Source organism: Rhinoderma darwinii, chromosome 11 (assembly GCF_050947455.1).
Source record: "Rhinoderma darwinii isolate aRhiDar2 chromosome 11, aRhiDar2.hap1, whole genome shotgun sequence".
NCBI lineage: Eukaryota > Metazoa > Chordata > Amphibia > Anura > Rhinodermatidae > Rhinoderma > Rhinoderma darwinii.
This window is the reverse complement of record NC_134697.1, coordinates 14,600,694-14,619,940: the sequence shown is the minus strand read 5'-3', so window position 1 is coordinate 14,619,940 and position 19,247 is coordinate 14,600,694. Positions and strand designations below refer to the sequence as shown.

Genomic DNA, 19,247 nt, shown 5'->3' with positions numbered 1-19,247 from the left:
GATAGATGAATGGGCTACATCTGACTTAAAGACTCGCTGCCTCTCCTGCCGGGTTTGTGAAGGGACTAAAGTCCGGCAAAAACCTTAGATAGCGGTCAGGCAAACGCTCACTCGGCTGACAGCTATTTCTCCTGGCCGCATATGCTGACCGTGCGTGTGTTCTCATCTTGGAGAGGGGTGCAAGCCGATGCCAGACACCTCTAATAGCTCTTTATCTCCTGTGAAATACAACCAGCCTGATTCTTCTTTCTCCCGACATCAGAGGAGTGTTGGGACACCCCCATACACATTAGATGGTTGACCGGTTACGCCATCGGCAGGTTTGGCTGACGTACATCTATTGCGTTTGGGCTCCTTTGAGCTGGTTACACAGTATATCAAGGTTGGCCAAACTCGCCAATTTCAGTGGGATCAGCGTACTAATATGTATAGGGGGGCCTCACAACTTTCCAACCAATCCTTCAATGATTTTCATATTTTAGGAGAAAGAAGGATCGGGCATGTCGTAGAGGACAAGCTGCTGCCTAATGAGTATGGCCAGCTTTAGGGTAGAATAGTGTGAAGTCAAATAAGGAAAGCAGATTTTACCGAATATATATTTAGAATTGGCTTTGTAAATAATAAAAAAGCAGTAGATAATTATCCAGACTTAAAGTGGCCATTAAAGTCGGGATGTGATAGCGGCATGGGCTAAATATCTCATGTGTATGGGGACATCCCTGATGGCAGATATGGGGATAGGGAAAAAGATTGGGCAGCGGCTTATTCCCTGCTCCACGTTGAGATAAACATGCATGCTCGACCGATCGATCGTCTATGTTTATGGTGGAGTCGGAAGAAATAGACGGCTGATCTCAAGTGTAGGGCCAGCTTAAAAGTGCCGTTAGGAGAAGTCTATACCAATCCAACATGAAGAACATGACCTAGATTTATGAGATCTTCAACTCAATATATTGTTGCTTTGCCTTCTCAACTACTTGGAGTAACATCATAAATGGAGATGAAAATATTTCCCTTTTCGAGAATTCGAAATTCCCGTCTTCTAATGTAGACGTTGTGATCTCCATCTTTGGCACTAAGCAGCAATGTGACTTTGCCGCAGAGCATAAAACGACCTTTACAACCCAAGAGAGAAACAATTTGGTCACCCCAGATGATAAAATTAAAAGACGTCAACCATCCATGTCATTGGAAGATGTAGAAAACAAGAACGAGTTGACGTCAACATCAATCCTCCCTGAGTGCTCTTTTTATGGAGTTTTTTGGCATATCGCACCTTGGGCCCTCTCTTGGCTGCCAAGCGGCGCTTGAAATCCTTTAATGTGCGTCTACATTAATGATGGGCAATGCCACTAAGTCTACATGCCATCAGAGCCGCCGTAAACTGCTTGGATGTCACCCAAACTCTGCATTAATTTTCTGCCTTGTTACAAAACAGATATCTCTATGGAGTGGAGCTTTGTTGTGTGACTGAGGCAGAGCCTTTTCTATAGGTTTTGATCCGCGTATTGCACGTTTTTTTATGTCTCGGTGCCTCTCCTTTGCTTTTTTTTTTCTCTTCTTTTGCCGTTGCGTGTACATTGCCTGTCTGTGTCTGTCAGCTTGTGTTAGAACACAGTATGTAACAGAGGAGAACACTCTGTGATGCAGTATCCCTTGTAGGACACCTACAACCGCTTCTCCCCGTCTGCCTGTCGTCCTCTCCAATCAAACGAGGGCGCAATCATCAAGTCAAAGTCGCCCCCTACCCCCCCATATTACCATTTATGTATATATCTTTCTATATATGTGTGTATGTGGGTGTGCGTCACACGCTTGTTATTCATTGCACCCATTCTATCTTCTTCTCTCTCTCTCTCGCACTCTCTCTCTCTTCCTTTTCTCTCCCTCTCTCTTTCACTCAGGTCACTTTGACAAGCTCGCTCTCCTCCCACTAGCATTGCAATTAGCATATTAATAAACCACAGTACTGCCAGCAGAGAGAGAGAGCGGAGAGCGAGCGAGACACACACAAGCACACATACAGAGACAGAATAAAATTCCTTCTGCCTGCTTCCTCTGAGGCCCAATTTCTGCCTTTTAGGGGGGCTTGTTTTGTTCTTTGAGATCTCACAAGGGCATTTTATGCCAGGAGCCTTATCTGTGGGCAACCAGTACCTGCTCGTCTCCAGACCAGGCATGTGAAGATGTCAGTGGGTTGCGCATGTCCTGGTAAGTGTTTTCATTTTGCTTCTTCTTTTTTTTTTTTTGGGGGGGGGTGTTTAATTAACTTGAAATCAATTAGGTAAAGATATGACGGCATTTGCTGCAGGAGTCGGGGCCTTTGTTATTTCTTGCAATGGAGTCCATTTAATTTGCGAAAGTACCTGCTTTATTTTTATACCTAGTGGGGGCGACGGACAAAAATTCCCAGAGTTCCGAAATGTCAGCCAATCAGAAGTGCTTCTGGACTTTTGACCTTAGGTCATGGGGGTTATTGCCATAAGCTCATTTGAGACAATACTCATTGAATGACGTTAACAGATATTGTCATAGGGCTGATTATAGTCTCCGCAGAGGAGCGCAACTTCTTCTCTCTCTGGGCACTTAACCGTACAAGCCTAAGTCATTATCCACCCCCCCCCCCCCCGCACCAAATCCTGTGCCCCCTCCAGGGGTTACTAAAGGTTGTTGCCAGTCCTGCCGTCAGTGAAAGACCCATTTTGGACCTAGTTTGAATGACATGCTTGTGCGTTTCCTTCTCTGCTATTCTAAGTTAACTCCTACGGTGCTGGCGAGGCAAACTACCTCATAGTCATCCAGTTGCCGGAGTCGCCTGTTGATCCCTAACGCTGAAACCCTAAAAGGGTGATACGATCGGTATTATTCTAAGGCTGCTGTGATTGCTGAAGGATTGTAGAGATTCACTTTAAGTCAAAGTAGCTTTGCTTTCTGGATCTGAAGAAGCGGTGGACTTACTGCAGACTGGGGCACATCTTGTCTGGGTATACATATTTCTTGCCGTGTTTAGCAAGGACACCTTTCCGGAGTAGTATGCACTGCGCTTATATCTGCAGGGACTCATTAGAGGACTATTTAATGGTGTTGCTGCTGAATGGGGGTTTAAATATGGAACGCTGCGTGTCTTTAACAATGCCCCCCCCCCTCTCCCTACAGACTGAACTCTATAGCAACAATGTTACTCTGTGTTTGTTTTGGAGATCAGATGGATACATTGTATCGTTTTTTATGGGGCGGTTCTAAAAAAAATATTGTATGTTTTCATTTTTGGTGTTCGATACTTATGTCAACAAATGCAACTTTTTGACTGTTTTTGCCGATCTATCACCTTTGGCCCCAGTTGGTTTCTTTAGATCAGAGTAATGAGTCGTGACTGATATTGTGGTCTCCACATAACAATACCACAATCAACTAGGGAAGATTTTCCACAATGTTTTGCGGACTGAAATAGATCTGGGGCAGGACCTGTTCTGGTTACGTCTGTCTCAATGATATCAGTAGATTTCTCACAATTTTAGGTTGATGTTTTGGTTCAACGCATTTTTGTTTTTGGATCTATCGTTTTTTCGCATTCTGGGTACATGTTAAAGGGCCTTAAAGCAGTATTCTCATAAAGGACATTTATCACCTATCCACAGGTAATAAATGTATAATCACTTGGGTCCCCACTGCTGGGACTCCCACCTATTATTAGAATAGTGGTCCCGAGTTTTACATCCATCCTCACCGCAAGACCACAATGAAGAGTTTGGAGCGACGGTCGGGGATGAGCGATGCCGCTCCATTCAAAGTCTATGGGACTGAGGTAGACAGCAGCGCGCATGCTCATCCGCCACTCTAGTCAAATTCTTTATCAAAATAATCGTACAGTGTGCAGAAACGGGGGAATCGGAACCCCCGTTCTAGTGATCGTTTGGGGTTTCCAGTGATGGGGCCTCCAGCAATCATATATTTATCACCTATTTTGTGTATATCTATAAATGTCCTTTGTGGGAAAACCCTTTTAAGGGCATAGTGGGTATCATGTTAAACAATTTGTGTGGTTGTAAATGGCTATAAAAATGTCTGCGTTAAATTCACAGGAGTATATATAAGAAATATATTGTGTAACAGTCATCACCTGGTCTACATTCATAGGTGGCGCAACAATAGACATAAACTTACATAGACAACAATAGAATACAAAAGTTAGTTGCAAATTTTTGGGCGTATTGACTAACTCCAGGGATTTATCCAGCCGTGCCTTGCACTGTGTATAAATAAATATATCACATGAGGAACTATAACCACATCCTCGTTTCAAAAAATTAATGGTTGTGTCTAATAAGGTCTGTTTTACCTGCTATAAATTTTGTTCTCTGCTCTATTTCTACATTGCCCTTCCAGCAATTTGCAGCCCCAATTCTTTTTATACATGACCCCATTATATTATTAAATTACTGGAGGGCCATGGGTTTAAAGAGGTTGTCCAGTTCAGAAAACCCATTTTAAAATACCAAATTTTGAATTAATAGGGGGGGATCTCCCATTTAAGACCCTCATTTATTAGCCAGACATAGACAAGAGTGTCTCTTGCTCTGGAGGACCCGCCACATCCATTCATTACGCAGGCATCCAATTGATTTCAATAGAAGCTGTGTAATGCTTAATTTCTCCTGCTGTGGCGCTGTTGGGAAGTTGAACACTTGCTGCCAGGATCCCCCACAGATTAAAGCCCATTGCAAGGGGTCTTTCCCTGCAGCGCCACCACAGGTGAAATGAAGCATTACATAGTTCTCATTCAAATCAATGTGACAATGGTCCTCCAGAGAGAGACAGAGAGACACGCTGTGTAGTCACTCTCTGATCCAGCTAATTGTTCTGAATGTAAGACCCCCCTCTAATAACTCAAAATGCCCTAATAGAGTATTTGAACAACTTTGTAAACAACATTTAGCCTAGAAGGCAGCACAGACGTTCACCAGTCCGTGCTCCTGTATCTCTCAAAAGAAGGATAAACAACTAAAAGTCCTGCAACATGTTATGTTCTGTTACAATCGGAGGTAGACTTTAATAAAAAAGTGCGTCTCCAATTGTGTTGTTTTTTTTTCTTTGTTGGCTTTGTGTCAGACAGAACGTAGTCAACAAACTGGTAAGGCTTTGTTCACATCTGCGTCAGGGCTCCATTCCGTCGGCGCTTTCTGTCGGAACGGAGCCCTGACTGACACAAACGGAACCCGACAGAACCCCTGTACAACTGAGACAAACGGAAAGCATTGACACCAGATGCTTCACCATTGAAATCAATGGTGATGGAAATGGAAACCTCTGGTGTCACTCTGTGTCACTCAGGGCTCCGTCGGAATGGAGCCCTGACGCAGGTGTGAACAAAGCCTAAATTTGGTAGTAACACTAAGGGCTCTACATACTAGATTTATGTTGTTTCTAATCGTAAACAAAAAAAATAAATTAAAAAATGCATTATTATCCGTGAACTTAACAGCTAAAACGCTGTCTGTCACCTCTGGCTGATATTTTTTGGGTAAAATAGGACAGGGAGTAAATAAACTGTTTCATTCCACTATTCACTATTGCAGTGACTTATACCGAATATTGATGGCTCACTGTATTAAATGAGAATTTAATATTAACCCCCCTTCCATATACCCTATAAGGGCATATGGATGTCATAGAGCGGGTCCCCCACTCAGGCACCCAATCTATGAGCTAGAGAGAAGTGCCACTTACAAGGGGACCTGATCATTTGACTGGACGGCATGTAATACTAGATTTCCTCTGTAGAGGCCACTGCAGGGAAAATGTATGGCCAGCCGCAGCTTTGTCCTAGCGGGCGAGGGAGGGGGACACCTGCGGTTACAGCTGATTACTGTGCTGACTTTATTTTATTATAGACGCCCGCTTTAATATTTGTGTTTTGCGAATTAAAATGGAAATGAAACAATGTTACTGATTTGCTAAAATAGTCTATACATGTTGGTGTTGAATGGTTGCCATAATACGTTGTGAATGATAAACCGTTCCAAATCTCCTGCTGCTTCCCACTAAAATGGGGTTGTGTTGCAGTTCCCTGCACAGTCGGCGGCCGGAAGGGCCGCTGTGGATGGAATAAGCCGATGAAACCTCAGTCTTTGGTTCATTTTCACCAACGGTCGGATCCCCACCAATAATAATATTATGGCATATCCTGGTGATATGGCATTACATTATACATTATTAAATGGGAATACCCCTCTAAGAGCTATCAGCCTGGCGTCCATGACACAAGAGAGATTTTTTCTGCTGCTGTGTTCAGCACAAAAAAAGTTACCTACCCTGATACATTGTAACAAGCCCAGCAGCTGTGTGAGCAAGACTAAGTCAGGGCAGGTTTTCACAAGAGTGTTAATATTCGCTGGCAGCAAGCAGAGACCTTGATAATGGTGAGGGAAATAAAATACAATGTATATTAAAAAGTTCCTTTCTTTTAGGTCCTTTCACATGGGCCAATTATCAGGCAAACGCTCAATGATCGGCAATATGAAAATATAATATTGATATCTGCGCGTTCTTGTGTTGCTGGAGGCCTGGCTGAATATTAATATGATGTACTATTATGGTACTAGTAATATCTTGTCCGTTGTTCTTGTCCCTTCATGACTATGATGGATTCCTCCACCAAACTGATTGTTCCCAGCATTGAAAGGACCACAAGTACAGCTGGATTCCAATAGTCCAACATCTATGGGACAAGTGTTTCTGGACTCTCAGAGTTTCCAGACTGTGAGTCTTTTAGAAACAGGAATACTTATAGTCTGGAAAACCAAGAAGTAAAGACTCTGGTCTCCAGTACCGGATGTCTTCAAGTGTACGTCTGATCAGGGGGAATTCTGGACCATCTGGTGCTTGACTGTTGGTCTTTTGCCAAGATGAAGAACATGTATTTATGTATATATACAACGTATTGCTTATTCATGTCTTGCATTCAGTAATATTATCTATCTATCTTTTCTAAGTATATATCTATCTCATATATATCCATCTATCTATCTTGTACACAAGAAAATGGCGACCGCACTCTGTGAACACCAATGGCACCTAAGCACTATCAATAAATAAATTTGCATTACTGCTAAATCTACTTACAATAGGGAGGTTCTTAGCGCACATTTTGATCAAATTGTGTGAGCCCACCTGCCACAACAACCGTCCTCTATAAGGTGGGTCCCTACTCTGCACATACACCCAGAACTGGGACTAAGCCTACATATTTTTGGGGATCATAGGAACCAGCATTAAACTAATTAAAATCACCCAGTGCGAAATGGGAGGAGTGCAACATCAAAAAATGGAGGCAGTCACCAACCGCACATATATGCAATACATAAGAGACAAGAGAGTTTGATCAGCACATTCCAGCAAAGTGAAACAAAACGTGTATACATGTGCAAGTACTCCTGTGACTGCAAAACAATACAGTACACAAGATAATGGCGACAGCACACTGCGAACACAAATGGCACCTAAACACTATCGACAAATAAATATACATTGCTGCTGAACCTACTTACAATAGTGAGGTTCTTAGCGCACATTTTGATCAAATTGTGTGAGCCCATCTGCCACGACAAGGCGACCTCTATAGGTTCCTACTATCCCCAACTATAAGTAGGCACAGTCCCGGTTCTGGGTGTATGTGCAGCGTAGGGACCTACCTATAGAGGACGCCTTGTCGTGGCAGGTGGGCTCACACAATTTGATCAAATATCTCATATCTATCTATCTCATAATCTATCTATCTATCTATCTATCTATCTATCTATCTATCTATCTATCTATCTATCTATCTATCTATCTATCTATCTATCTATCTATCTATCTATCTATCATCTATCTATCTATCTATCTATCTATCTATCTATCTATCTATCTATCTATCTATCTATCTATCTATCTATCTAGTAATGAAGGCAGTGTAATTATGAATGATGTGGATTTGGTAATGACATTACTTTGCTGGCAGTGGCTAAACATTGTTATCTGTGGGTCGCGACGTCTGCTCTTCTATACAGGACCCACAGACGCCTGCTTTATAAATCTCTCATCTCATTGTCCCAGGCAGACTGGCGTTTGCTGTACCTGCAGTTCTTGCGGAAGCTTTTACAGATTCTATTTTAAATTCTGTTTACAGGGTCATCTTTCAAGGATGTTGGTTTAACTGTATTAGAAAAAACCTCAAACACCATCTATAGAATACAACCAGTGTTTGATATAGTGATAACTTAAAAACCTCTGAGGTTACAGGAATCGTGACATATTTATGATTACCATGGGATAGCATTCATATTAAGTAATGACAGGGATATGTTGTATCTGTCTGATCAACATAGTTTTTTCATATTCCAGATGCCAAGTTGAATGGCTGTGATGATAATTGTACTGTGTCTATCAGTCCATATACACACAGGGCGCAGTTCTAAGCCAGCTGTTTTCTTTATGTAAAAATGGGACTAATTTAATCTTCATAAGGGAGGGGGCCAAATCCCCTGCTTTCCTTCACACAGCCATAGAGGTAAATGATAAAATTCTAGCTTCCTGTAGCCACCACTAGAGGGAGCTGACTGCATACAAATGTATCATTAAACTCAATAATACATTTGCCTTTGGTAAGCTCCCCCTAGTGGTGGCTATAAGCAGCTAGAATTTTATAATTTAACTCTATGTTCTGACCCCTATAAAAATAGATTATGACATTAATCAGCACATAATTTTGGACCTAACAATGAAATAATGTTGATAGTTGGAGATACATATAAAGGGGTTGTATAGTTAATAAAACACTTTTTTTTATACCCTATTAGGGAATTCTGAGTTAATAGAGGGGTTCCTCTGTTCAGGATCTTTATCTCTTGGCATGAGTAGAGAGCGGTTACAAAGGGCGTCTCTCTCTCTCTCTTTCTGTCTCTCTCTCTCTCTGTCTCCTGCCCTGTCTTACACATGATTGATTTGAATCGGAACCATGTAATACTTAATTTCCCCTGTGGTGGCGCTGCAGGGAAATTGAACATTTACTGCCAGGTTTCCCAATATATTACTACTGATCGCTGGGGGTCCCCTATGATCAAGGGACCCTTCTAACAAGTAAAGATTGTCCAAAGTGTAGCCACAGCCAACAAAATTTTACAAAATATGCAATTTTTTCCCCATGTTTCTTTCCTCTTATATTTCTATGAGATCCTAAATCTCTTAAAGCAGAAGTTGCCAACTATTTTAGGACCACCATTCCAAAAATACTTTCACAGCGATCTTATAATTATGTGTTGACCGTATATGTCCTCAAAGTGTCTTTTCTAATAGGTTACGGCTTCATTTCATGTTTGGACTTAATCAATATAGCTAGTGCTTGCCATACAGGACCCAATATTATGCCCATGTGATCAGGATGTGAATCAGGCCTTGTAGATCATGAGTATATTGCAAAATGATTTTTTTCTAATATTTTTAATACGTAACGACTAAAACAAAAAATATATATGAATAACTACAAGACCTTGAGTTTCCTGCTGTTAATACTTTTAGGCCAGATTCACACGAACGAGTGAAAAAGTGCAGTTTTTTCACGTCTGAGTTGCACCCATGCAGGACCGGTATTCACGGATCCCTCATATACTTTAGTCTATTGAGGAATCCGTGAAAATGGGCGAAAATAGGACATGTCCTATCTTTTCACAAGCCCTTGACACGATCCGTTAAAACAACGGCCATGTGAACAGCCCCATTGAAATACATGCGTCCATGTGACGGCCGCTAAAAAATAAACGGCCGTCACGCGGACTCATAATACGTATATCTGAATAAGCCCTTATTCAGACATTTTTAGTTATATCTGTTCTTGGGATAGCAGAGTGACAACTAATATGGCGGCCATTACAGCCCTGAAAGGGATTGTCACCCAGCTTTCCCAGGATACTAAAGGGCAATTATGTCACGTGGGACCCTGTTATAGCAGCTATATGTCATCCAGCTTTTCCAGAAACAGATAAGTTAACACGAGACTAAATAGAAATTTGACAGAAAATAAGCTATACAACTCTGTGTGAGTGCGTACTGGCCCCTTACAATGTGGGCAAATAATATTATGAAATTTAAAGAGGATCTATCCCCTATCCTGTCAGTTTAAGTAAGTACTTTTATTTCCCATGAAATTCTGTAGCATCTCTTCTAAGAATACGTTGTGCCATTCCTCTGTTATTCATCCTGGAAATTAATGGAAAAATATCGATAACTGAGTGTTACTATCTTCCTGGTCAGAGGGGCGTGTCCCTACACACTCTGAAACTGTAAGCACTGATTGGACAGTGTCAGTCTGTGTAGGGACACACCCCCAGCTGGTAACACCCAGTTGTCAATTTATTCATACATTTCTAGGAGGAATAACAGAGGAACAGCACATTGTAAAGTTCTAAGAAAAGATGCTCCAGAATTGTTATTTCATGGGGACCACGGGTATTTACTAAAAATAGACATGTCAGGAGAGGTGGGCAATTTTCTCATATTTTTTCTTCATGTACGTGTTACCAGTTTATAGTGAACTCTGCAACTTTATTAAGCCAGACAAAAGTGTAAGTAAACGAATTTCTGCTCGGAGAAGTCACGTCCAATAAGACAAAGACTTCATTTCTAGTTTGTTGTGAATCTTCTCGGTGGGGGGCACGGAGGACAGGGTAGAGAAAACAACCGCTGCCAATTTAGCACCGAAAATCTTGTAAAAGACAAAAAAACAAGCTGATCCAGAAGAAATTCCACAAAAATCGCACACTAATCAATCCCACAGGGACCCGACATTCAAAGAGCCTCACGTCACAGGCATCTCCTCGCATATTGTCTAAAATCACATTTTGTCTACAAGCAGCAGCCCAGCTCTGATGTCTGAAACAGAAACGCTTTGACTCTTAAGACCATCTTTACAAAAACGCAGCTTTTTTTCCCCCCTTTAATTATTCATCCAGGAGACGACAGGGCATTAGACTACATCTGGTATCCGGCATCTTGGCCTATAGAGAATAGTGTGATCATTCCAGACCAGCAATCTTAAGAGCAGGGCAGTCCTGGGAAGCCATGCTGTTTTACCGCCAGACATCTGCACGCTGTCGCCAAGTTAACACTTTATTATTGTATAAAAACGATGATATAAAAGGACGTTAGACTGAAAGATTTGGATAAAAATAAGAATGTTGCATTGTAGATTTTTATAAGAAAATTTAAAGGAATGTCTCATGTATTTGATTTTGGCTTCATGAATTAGATGTAAGTCTGTAGAAGACAAATAATGTGTTTGTTTCCATTTCTTAAATGTTTTAGCAATTTATTTAGTATTTTTTTTAAACTTCCCTAGGGTCAGCCATATTGAAAACGCACACTTCCTTCCTGTATTGTCTAGACAGTGCAGCAGAGTGTGAGTACTTTACGGCTGCTGCAATGAATGGTAGTCAATTGACAGAAATGTGTCATCGATTATTAGGTAGTGGTTATAGTAGTAGTAGTAGTAGTAATAGTATCATAAATAATGGAGTACAGCTCCCTTTCCCAGAGACCAGGGAATGATAGGGGCAGAGGTGTAACTGGAAGCTTCTGGGCCCTCATACAAAATCTGTATTAGGCGGAAATGAAGTTTTTGTCCTATTGAACGTGACTTACAATGCACCATTCTCATATGACAGAGGGGCCTTTTGGCCCCTTCCAGCATCAGGGGTCAGGTGTGACTGCTACCTCTGCTTCCCCTTTAATTATGCCCTGGACAGGGGAGCTGAATACAGAGACTTATCTATGTGTATAGTGTTACTCTCCTGCCTTATCTAGGCCTTTAGCAATAAAATAGAGCTGTCATTAAATCACCCACCCTCTTATGATAATGAGATGACTCTGCTCATAATGTCCCCATCTATACAGCAAAGCTAACACGTGAGCTACAGAAAACAGGAAGTGTCAGCCTATTGTGACTGTTTAAGTGGCCAGTGTGAAAACTGGAATAGTTCAAGAATTTTTATGTGGATAGTAACATCATTTTTTTTTAAACAAAAAAAACAAACATATCCAATTTTAAAAAAAACTCTTTGTTCATAATAAAAACCTGATTTGAATAATATGTAATTTTTCATTCCTTTGGCGCAGGGCACTGTTCCCCTGTTCCCTCGTACTCCTATTTAGAGGTGCCATTCCTCTGTTCCAGCCACACACAAACCTGTAAAATTCTTGGCTGCCTGTTAGCACCACTAGGGTGCTGATCTGTATGCAGCCTCAATTCAATTAAATGGGAGCCATACACAGCTGTATACAGATCGGCCCCCTAGTGGTGGCAACAGGTAGAATTTTACAGGTTTGTCTGTAGGAGGAACAGAGGAACGGCACTCTGTACTAAAATAACACAATAAAATTAGCAAATATATTAGGAAAATGTTCCAAGTCATTTATACAGCTGAGAAAAACTCATAATGGTAGGTGCCCTTGAAGCACACATTTATTGGTGGTTTTTGCAGATTTATTAGCTTGTCCATTAACTTTTCTCCAACTTTGTAGACATTTTAGGAAATATTATAGAGTGGCACCAACAAGATACAGGTGCATTCATGGAGGTCTATATTCCTTTTATTCCATGATGTTGATCTGAGATTATAGTGGTTATCTCACTATAGACAATGAGGGCATATCGATATCCAATCGGTATGGGTCCGACCGCTGTGACCCCTGCTGATCAGTGCTGTACACATTTGGCTCTTTTCGGAGGCCATTGACTATAATGGGCCATTTATGCAGCCACTGAAAAATTGGAGTGGAACCATCAGGATCAGCACTTTTCTAGCACTTGTAGAGATTGGCTGGGGTCATAGTGGTTGGACCCTCACTGGTCGGACAGTGAAGGCAAAACCCTTTAATTGTGTATTATTTCACCAAGACCCAACACATTTGTGTAATAGAATTATTTTTGGATCTCACGCATCGTCCGTGATGTCACCGGTTGCCGGACATTGATTACCCCATTACAGCCTTGAAATGAGTTGTCTCCACGGTTTGCTTGGTTATGGTTGACTGTAATTGTGATTTTCAATGGTGTCAGTACTGATCAGCTTTCCACAGTCATGGCTTTTTGGAGAGAGATCAGATTAGCTATATGGGCAGCCTTCTCACTTCCTAACATCCAGTATTCTCAGTGTTCTGAATAGGAAAGGGTAAGCTCAGTTCCCAGTGTCTATATATATATCTCAGCCGATGGTGTGTGAGAAGGAAAACAAGACTTTCTGTCTCATTCAATGCCTGGCAACTCTATTGCAAAATCTCTACCATGGAAAATATTTAAAGGGCAATTCCATTTAGATATAAAAAAAATCTCTTACCTCGGCCGGCCCATATTGTAATCTACAGTGGGAAGTTTCATAGTGGTTTGTGCTGGTGTAGTAAACTTATTGCGCTTAGTTTGTCTGGACAGTGGTTAAATGCATTTAAATGGTGACAACCAATTTTCTAAGCCAGAAATGTGCCCAGAGCAGTTGTCACTTCCCATCCCCCACTCTTCTTGGCAGCTCATCAAAAGTACATAACTTTGCAGAGGGTGACGGCACGCGTAACCTCCTCCCAGGCGAAAAGAATAATTTCTCCATCCTGAGGCATGATGGGAGTAATATACTAGACCTTATTATAATGGCTATTGGGTCATGTTACTCATACGTTCCAGTTTTCCCACGTTACTTTGGGTGTTAACCACTGGATTATGTAAAGAAGTTGTCTAGGTGGGACAAACCTTTTCCGATTTGCAGGTTACCCGGTGTCACGCTGAAGATCCTGCTGATGAGACCTCCTGTGGTCAGCTTCTATGCTAAAGGTTGCCATACACCTTAAATAGCTGTCGGCTGGAAGCTCATTTGGCCGACAGCTATTGCTCCTGACCCCCTCATACACATGCACGCTCGGCGGAGCGTTCATGTGTACCCAATGGGGACAGGGGAATAAGCCACTGCGCGAGACTTATCTCCTGTGAGAACAAAGGACTGGGCATGTTGAAATCTGACATACCCCATCCATCTGTCCCCCGACATCTGCCATCGGGGGAGAGTCGGGACACTCCCATACACATTCGATGTTAGTCTTATATGTATGGGCACCTTAGGAGAATCATTGGGTGCCCATCAATTTCAGTGTATGAGGTAGTCCTCCTTTCAATTAGATAAGCCATTAAAGTCTCATTGGTGGATGTACAACCACTGGCAAAGTCACCAATCTTGACAATGAGGGCGATGGATTCCCTGTCTGTACATACACGTGGTCACTCTCCATTATAGTCTATGGGAGAACTACATAACCAACAGAGTAAGCGGAGCTAGACTTCCCAAAACGTCGAAGGCGCTAAGCAACACATAACCCCTCACTGTATTTTGGACTAACTTGAGAGAGCTCAACTAAGAACAGGGGGCTGTATTTCCATTTTGAACTAATTCTCCTTTCAGCGATCACCTAGTAGGGAGTTTTAAGGGCAATGCTCCATGGGAAATAATATTAGCTCTAGTCCCAAGTGTCACCTATAGGTAGCTACCTTGTAAGTCAATGTCCAACTCTTTAAAGAACCTTAAAACATGACTGGGGTTATGAGCTAGAGCCCGATCTGTGGACAGCACTGTTTCGGTGTTGTTGCTCCTCATCAGTACAGAGTAGGTTTCTGCTTGACAGTGTGACAGTACTGATTCCCCTTGTGGAGAGTATTTTCCTATAGGTGGCACTAGTGAGATTCTTTTCTTCCATTTGGAGGAAAGCTGTTTTGCAGCCAACCCGATTGGCATTTTAGGGGGCATTTCGAGGGCTGTTTGGTGGGTCCAGGGTGACGCCCACGAGGAGAAACTTCCACCGTGTTTGTATCCTGCTTGTTTCCTTATGTGGGGATCCTTATTTTTAATGGAGTTGGCCCTAATTCCAACATATTTATATTTTTCCACTCCAAATATTGTTCCAAGAGACTGCCGTAGGAGCCCTGGCTGATCACCCATGAAAATAAATACGCCGCGTGGTAGCGTTGTTATGCTTTTTAACCATGTAAGACACGCTACCGGATCTCGTGTATCTGAAGTCTGATGTACCACCTGTCATCTCTATACGAGCTAAGGGGATTATCAAATTCTGCAAGCTATGCCAGCTCCTTTCCTATTCTGATCTGTCTGAAATGCAGCCAACAAGTATTGGTTGAGATGAAGTTTGGAAGCTTTCATGTGGTCCTAGCAGAAGTGTATATGATAGTTATATCCTCCTGTCAACATACATATCCGAAACACTATTTATTTTTTAGAATATTTGGGCTTGGATCCATACGATGAATTTGACCACACGTCTTTATGACACAGCAGCCCCGTAGCAACATTTTAGCCATAGGAATGAATGTCATTGAATTTATTGACTGCCGTTTGGGTGGGATAGGCCTGTTGCAGTTGCATTTTGAAGGATTATTTAATACATTTGACTTGGTTAGTAAGAAGAAGGGAACATATGGAAGGGAGCGTGACTGCAGGATCAGACTACACAGGGTTGGTTTGTAGTCTGTAACCATGGAGACGTATAGGTGTGCAAAGGAGCTTTAGACATAAAACAGTAATTTATTTATGAACACTAAAAACGGCTTCATTTTATATTGTAGATCATTTGGAGCAATTAAAAATATATTATTGCATCCATCATTTAACATACATTTTTGAATTTGTACAAAGGTACCATTTTGGAGGTGACTAGAAAAAAATGAGGGGTGAATAACGATTTACAGCAAACAGTTTCTTAATACTCTGATTTGTTATTTAAAGGGGTTTTCACATCAGAGGCATTTATGACATATCCACACGGTATGTCATAAATGTCAGATAGATGCGGGTCCCACCTCTGGGACCTGTACCTATCTCCAGAACGGGGTCCCCTAAACCCCGTTCTAGCTGTTTGTGCTCACACTGACATGATCGGGAGTTACGGAAACAATGTAACTCGCTGAGCTACGCGGTTTCCGTAACTCCCATAGTAGTAAATAGCAGTTACGGAAGCATGTGAGCTACGCTATTTCCGGAACTACTATACAATTCTATGGGAGTTACAGAAACAGCGTTCTAGAGATAGGTGCAGGTCCCAAAGGTGGGACCCGCATCTATCTGACCTTTATGACATACAGTGTGGATATGTCATAAATGTCTCTAATGGGAAAACCCCTTTAAGGACTATCAATGGTCACCTGAATGAACTGCTTAGGCCTTATTCACGCAAACGTGTAATACGTCCGTGTGACGGCCGTTAAAACAACGGCCGTCCCACGGACCTATGTAATGCAATGGTGCCGTTCACACGGCTGTGTTTCAACGGACCGTGTGAAGGGTCCGTGAGAAAATAGGACATGTCCTATTTTTTGCGCTTCACGCATCCCTCCGGAGACTCGACTCGACTAACGCGACCCGCAGAGTACAGCACAGATGCGCCTCGGACGTGAAAAACTGCAGTTTTTCACATCTGAGATGCGCAATGCTCATGTGAATCTAACCTAAACGAAAAGATTTCTCAACCAGGGCCAGAATAGGGGGTAGGCTGAGTAGGCAGCTTCATAGGGCTCCATTGAGAGTGGGTTTGAAGACTTCCCCATCTCCAAAAACATGCAATGCCTTTGTGTTGCCTCATTCTGTGTATACAACATGAGACATTTATGGCATATCCATAGGATATCCAATAAATGTCCATGCGCTGGTTGTTTCTATAATTCCTATAGACTATAATAGAGAGAGACGCGCACATTCTTGGCCAGGTTTACTCTTCTACTCCTACGCAGACACTGATATCCTATGCATACGCCATGAATGTCTCTAGTTACAATATCCCATTAAACAAACATTTACTTCTACAATGTAGCATTATGCCTAGTTCAGGGCCCAAGGGGGTGGTGCATGACACAGAGATCCCGCCCACTCAGGCCCTGCCGTAGGCATAACAGTGTATCAGTTTTGCACGGAGTGTTCCTTTGAAGTGGTTGTACAGGATTAGAAGATAACTGGCTGCTTTCTTCCTGAAACAGTGCCATCCCTGCCCATACGCTGTGCCTGGTATTGCAACTCAGCTCCGTTGAATTGAATAGGACTTAGCCGCAATACCACACGCAACCTGTGGACAAGTGTGGCACTGTTTCTGGAAGAAAGCACCCATGTTTTTCTAATCTGGCAACAACCCCTTTAAGGTACACAAAACAGAATAAAATGTAGCAAGAATTATATTGTAAGCTTAAATGGGATTTCAATTTCAATTTACTATTCCACTAACCTATTCCAGGGGATAGGTGATAAATGTTAGTTCAGTGAGGGTCCATCCACTGGGACCCCACCGATCAGCCAACCATCGCTCCCCACCAGCGTGTCCACGGTGAGGAGGAGTTTGTATGGAACAGTGATTGAGCATGTGCACTGATTTTATCTGCTGGAACGCTGCTCCATACTAACTGGGGCCCCGACCATGTAACTCCCGACCAAAAATCAGACCCCCACCCATCACCTTGTTCAGGATTCGAAAAAAGGGTCTGCTTATTTATTTTTTTTACAAAAAAAATGGTCTATCCACATCTGTCCATTGGCTGGGTTCAGATGAATGCAGATGAGCTGCAATACTAGACACAGCCTATGGAGAGGAGTGGCGCTGTTTCTAAAAAAAAAAACATACATTTTTTATAATCCTGGACAACCCCTCTGATAACCCCACAAGACCTGGACGGCCATCTGAACGGGTCCTTGAACAAACTTTAAAATGACTCTCCTTAAAAGCTTACAATCTAATTAAAATGCGGGTGACTGTGGGCTCTTCGGCTCTTTTGCGGGGTAGGCAGAACAGCTAATCAACATATGAAATACATTTCCGCACAAGCCATGAATGGTTTGCTGCTGCTGTCAATTATATGGGAAGATAAAATTTACCTCATCAAGGTCATAGCGAGAATATATTAAATCAGACTTTGCGCAGTGATGACAGCAAGTGACCCTAAACCGCAGGATTGTCCTTATAATGGGGTGTAATGTCTCTTTGCGACATCCGCTTCCTAAATAGACACCTGATTTAACCCTTGCGGTAAAACCTCAGGCTGTACGCAGTATATAGGGGATTGCCTCTTCCTAGCGTAGTAGATATTGATGTTGCGGTCCGGCGGAAACATCATATTGAGTATCAGATGACATTATTAAATGTGTCCGTCTATAGGAAACACTGAGAGACGCGGGACAATAAGCGGAGAGATTTAAGATGATCCGTGAGATTGGGAGATATAGAGGATCATATACAATGCTGAGAGATATAGAGGAATAGATTAACAAGGAGATTGAGAATCTTAGCCCGGTGGTTTTACTTGGGCAGATATTCCCGCATTTACCACCTTAAAAATGACAATACAGCTTGTCGATCGGCGCTCGATTGCTCCCTTCAAACGGAGCAATGATCGTTTAGCATGGGGACGAGCAATCATTAATATGATCGTTCATGCCAATGCATTTGCATCATGACGGCAGGACATCTCGCTGTTTACACTAGTGACCATTTGTTTGGCCACATAAAAGAAGCGATCAACCCATGAATGAGCGTTTGCTTGTTCATTGCCTAATGGTTGCCCTAATTACTAAGGGCAATGATCGGAAACGAGCATTCGTACGAACGTTCGTTCACCCAATCATTGGCCCACGTAAAAGGGCACTTAGTCTGGGTTTCCAAAGGGGTTTTTTTCATTGCAGTTTTGATGTGCTTCTTAATTGCCTAAAAAGACGCATTTTAAAAAACACATGTGTTTTACTATGATTTGCCGTGATGTTGTGGTGCATTTTTCGGTCTTTTAGTTATTACAGGTGAAGCACATGGATCAAAGTTCTTCATCTGTAATAGCCGCACGACCGAAAATTGCATTGTTAAATCATGGTAAAAGGGTTTTTAAAATGCAATTTTTAAAGCAATTAAAAAGCACAACAAAACTGCTGTAAAACGGAATAACTTAGATGTGATCATTATTAGCTGCATTCTGTGTGTCAGAGTTTTGCAGGACCAACTTTCACCGTGGCCGTCAGTGCAGCTGAACTGTCAGAATCGGCTTTGACGGCAGGATACTGCTGCTCTGTATACAGGATACATAGTAGCTGTATCTCAAAAAGTAATTTTTTTCTTATAAAAAAAAACAATTTAAAGGAGCAGTCCCAAAATTAAATGTTAGCACCTAACCACAGGATGGGTGATAACATGCTGAT

General features: G+C 42.1%; 1 protein-coding gene across 5 annotated transcripts in view; it reads left to right on the top strand.

The window, feature by feature from the left end:
• The first annotated feature begins 1,915 nt into the window (after nt 1–1,915).
• Nucleotides 1,916–19,247, top strand: part of LDB1 (LIM domain binding 1) — a 158,180-nt gene continuing 140,848 nt past the window's right edge. For 2 of the 5 annotated variants that reach the window (XM_075843019.1, XM_075843018.1), the window contains exon 1: nt 1,916–2,211. In XM_075843019.1, coding sequence (XP_075699134.1) covers nt 2,187–2,211 — 25 coding nt within the window. In that variant the 5' untranslated portion in view covers nt 1,916–2,186. The remainder of the gene's footprint in view (nt 2,212–19,247) is intronic. The other 3 variants (XM_075843016.1, XM_075843017.1, XM_075843014.1) reach the window with 3 other exon arrangements.